At 29.4% G+C, this 2751-nt stretch overlaps 1 protein-coding gene across 1 annotated transcript in view; it reads right to left on the bottom strand.

Annotated features, from left to right (window-relative positions):
* LOC108749163 (P17/29C-like protein DDB_G0287399) overlaps nucleotides 1-1373 on the bottom strand; it is a 3784-nt gene extending 2411 nt beyond the window's left edge. The window contains exon 1 of the mRNA XM_018487698.1: nucleotides 1294-1373. Within this exon, the coding sequence (XP_018343200.1) occupies nucleotides 1294-1305 (12 nt within the window). The 5' untranslated portion in view covers nucleotides 1306-1373. The remainder of the gene's footprint in view (nucleotides 1-1293) is intronic.
* Between the last annotated feature and the right edge of the window lie 1378 nt (nucleotides 1374-2751).

Raw genomic sequence — 2751 nt, forward strand, 5'->3', positions numbered from 1 at the left:
CACACACACACACACACACACACACACACACACACACACACACACACACACACACACACACACACATACTTAATAAATAATTATAAAGAAAAAAGCTAAAAGATCTAAGCATCTGTATACGTAATTACATTTGTTATATTAATTAACTAATTCTTATAAAGAGTCTTTTGCTATAATAATAATTTTATTAAAATAATATTTTAATGTAAATCGTTAATATGTTAGTTTTAATATTCCCAGCATTAATACATTTAATCAATTTAAATACATATTCCTCAATAAACAAAATAAAAATTAAAATAAAAATCGCGAGTTGTAGAGTGTTTTATTTACTAGATCAGTAATGCGCAATCTGCGGTCTACGAACTGCATGTGGCTCATCCGCGAATTTTTTTATGGTTTGCCGAAATAAATGTTAAAGATTTTACCTATTTCTAAAAATAATCCTCTGAAAATGATTCTTAAAAAAGGTTGCACTATATTAAATATAATTATTGTTATATACTAATAATATAAATAAAATAACCTATAACTTATTATTGAAAAACAATATAAACTCTCTTTTGGAAACCAACCAAGAACGAACAATGGATGTTAAATAATATTAATTAAATTTAATGTGTTCAATATATATTAAAAATTGACCCACAACTAGTTTCGACTTACATAATCTTCATCATTTGGTTATGATATTACTAATAATATAGTAGTTTATAACAGTAGTTATAAGCGATTGATAAGAACTATGTAAATCGAAACTAGTTTTGCGTCAATTTTTAATGACGAAACTTTGGTCGGTTTCCAAATATAGTTTATATTGATTAGTAATATGCTGTAGATATTAATTGCAATATATTTAGTTTATTAATTTTTTGGACACTGTTTTGCAAATTTAAATACGTTAATATAAAATCATTACTTAATTATTTATTAGTAATATCTATTGAAAATTAAATGATAAGTAAAAAAATATAGTACTTATATCATATTCATTAAATGGAAACTAAAAATTTTATTTCTTATATTATTATATTTTACGTTAATTATAATATATTTATGTAAATTATTAAACGCACATTATACTATATCTTAATGCTTTAAAAGTTCAATTTCTTGGAAATTATTTAGAAATAAAAAGTTTAAAAGTTTAACTGAACATCACCTTTGTTTAATAATTTGTATAAAAAGAGCAATTATTTAGCTGTAATATGTACACACACAAAAACACAAAAATGATCGATACGGAAATTAGAACTGAATTTTCGCAAACACTTGTGAAGACGTGATACTCACGATAAACAACATGCTTGCTAAAATGGGGTTGCTGTTGTAACTATCTTGTAACTTAGTGGTAGACGAATGGTTGAATGATATTGTGGTCTCTGATGCCATTGCTAGCAAGAAGAAAGCCTTTATACATGGATCCCCTCTCGTACGGTGAAAGAAAGGTCTAGGTGAAGGTAAATATCCCCGCGCTAATATGTCGAGCGTCGCATCGCATCGTCGCCGTTTGGCACAGATAGTAGTCAACTGCAACGCGGGGAATATTCGTATGTGTTTTGTAAATCAGACCCCACTTGCAGGTGAAAAGCGAACCAATTCGATCCTTATCGACCGCAATTCTTATAATTAGTTGAAAAAGATATAATTTTAAGTTATAGTTAAATTATAGTAATTGTAACCATTTTTATGATAATAATAACTATAATTATAGTTATTTTTTCTTACTAGCTATACGTATTTGTTGATAGAACTATACATATAATTATTATCATTATGCCAGTAATAATCATGGTTGTAATAACATATAATTATAGTTACAAATATCAAAAATGTTTCCTTCAATGTGAGGAGAAGAAAAAAGAAAAGACTCAAAATTTATTGGCGAACAGTGTCATCTAGGTCAGCACATAAGGGACTCGGAAAGATTTATTGCTTCTCTTGCGTAACAGATTGAAATTTTGTCTTCTCGCTTCTTGTTACCCCTGCACTCGCAAGACATCTCGAGAAAGTGTACAAGGTCAACCACCTTCCGCACTTTCTGTCCGGGATATTTCAATTAAAGGCTTTTGTTTTCTTCCTTATACATTTCTATGAGCGATATCACGTAATATTCCTACTCTAAAATCAAGAAAACCTCGGAAGGCCGGGTATAATAGTAGGATATGCTAAGCCATTTTTAATTACTACTCTCTGAAGAACCGACGATCTAATTTCAACGTGATAAGAATTACTATTGTTTCGAGCCACTTCATTCCACCTTTTTTTCAGCATATTTTACTTTATTTTATTTCCCAGTGTAATTAATTACTGTAGACAAGCGGAAGCATTGCTTCGTCAAGCATCGAGAGAAAACGCAATTGTTTGCCCGAATCGTAGTAAGGTATCTAATTTGTTTTATATTCTTCACTTTTAGTTTGGACTTACAAGAGGGTCATCAAATCTAACATTTAAGGTCAGTTTTTTGTGGCTAGTGTACACTTTTAGAACTTAAAGTGAGATAGGTATACGTTTGATATTTGTCGAAAGCGAGAAAGAGAGTTCTAGAGCAGTCTAGTGCAGAAACAGAAAACAGACCATTAAATTCGTCGAAGTACGTACCGTTACGCGTAAGTTTTAGCAATTATCGCTATTAATTTATTCTGATAAGAGAAAGGCAGACTTATTATATTATGTATAAATGTGTATTTCCAGAAATATAAAATCGTTTTCCGATATTCTTAATTTCAGTATTTTTGTCCAAATATGTAT

This window comes from Trachymyrmex septentrionalis, unplaced genomic scaffold, assembly GCF_001594115.1.
Source record: "Trachymyrmex septentrionalis isolate Tsep2-gDNA-1 unplaced genomic scaffold, Tsep1.0 scaffold27, whole genome shotgun sequence".
NCBI classification, from domain to species: domain Eukaryota; kingdom Metazoa; phylum Arthropoda; class Insecta; order Hymenoptera; family Formicidae; genus Trachymyrmex; species Trachymyrmex septentrionalis.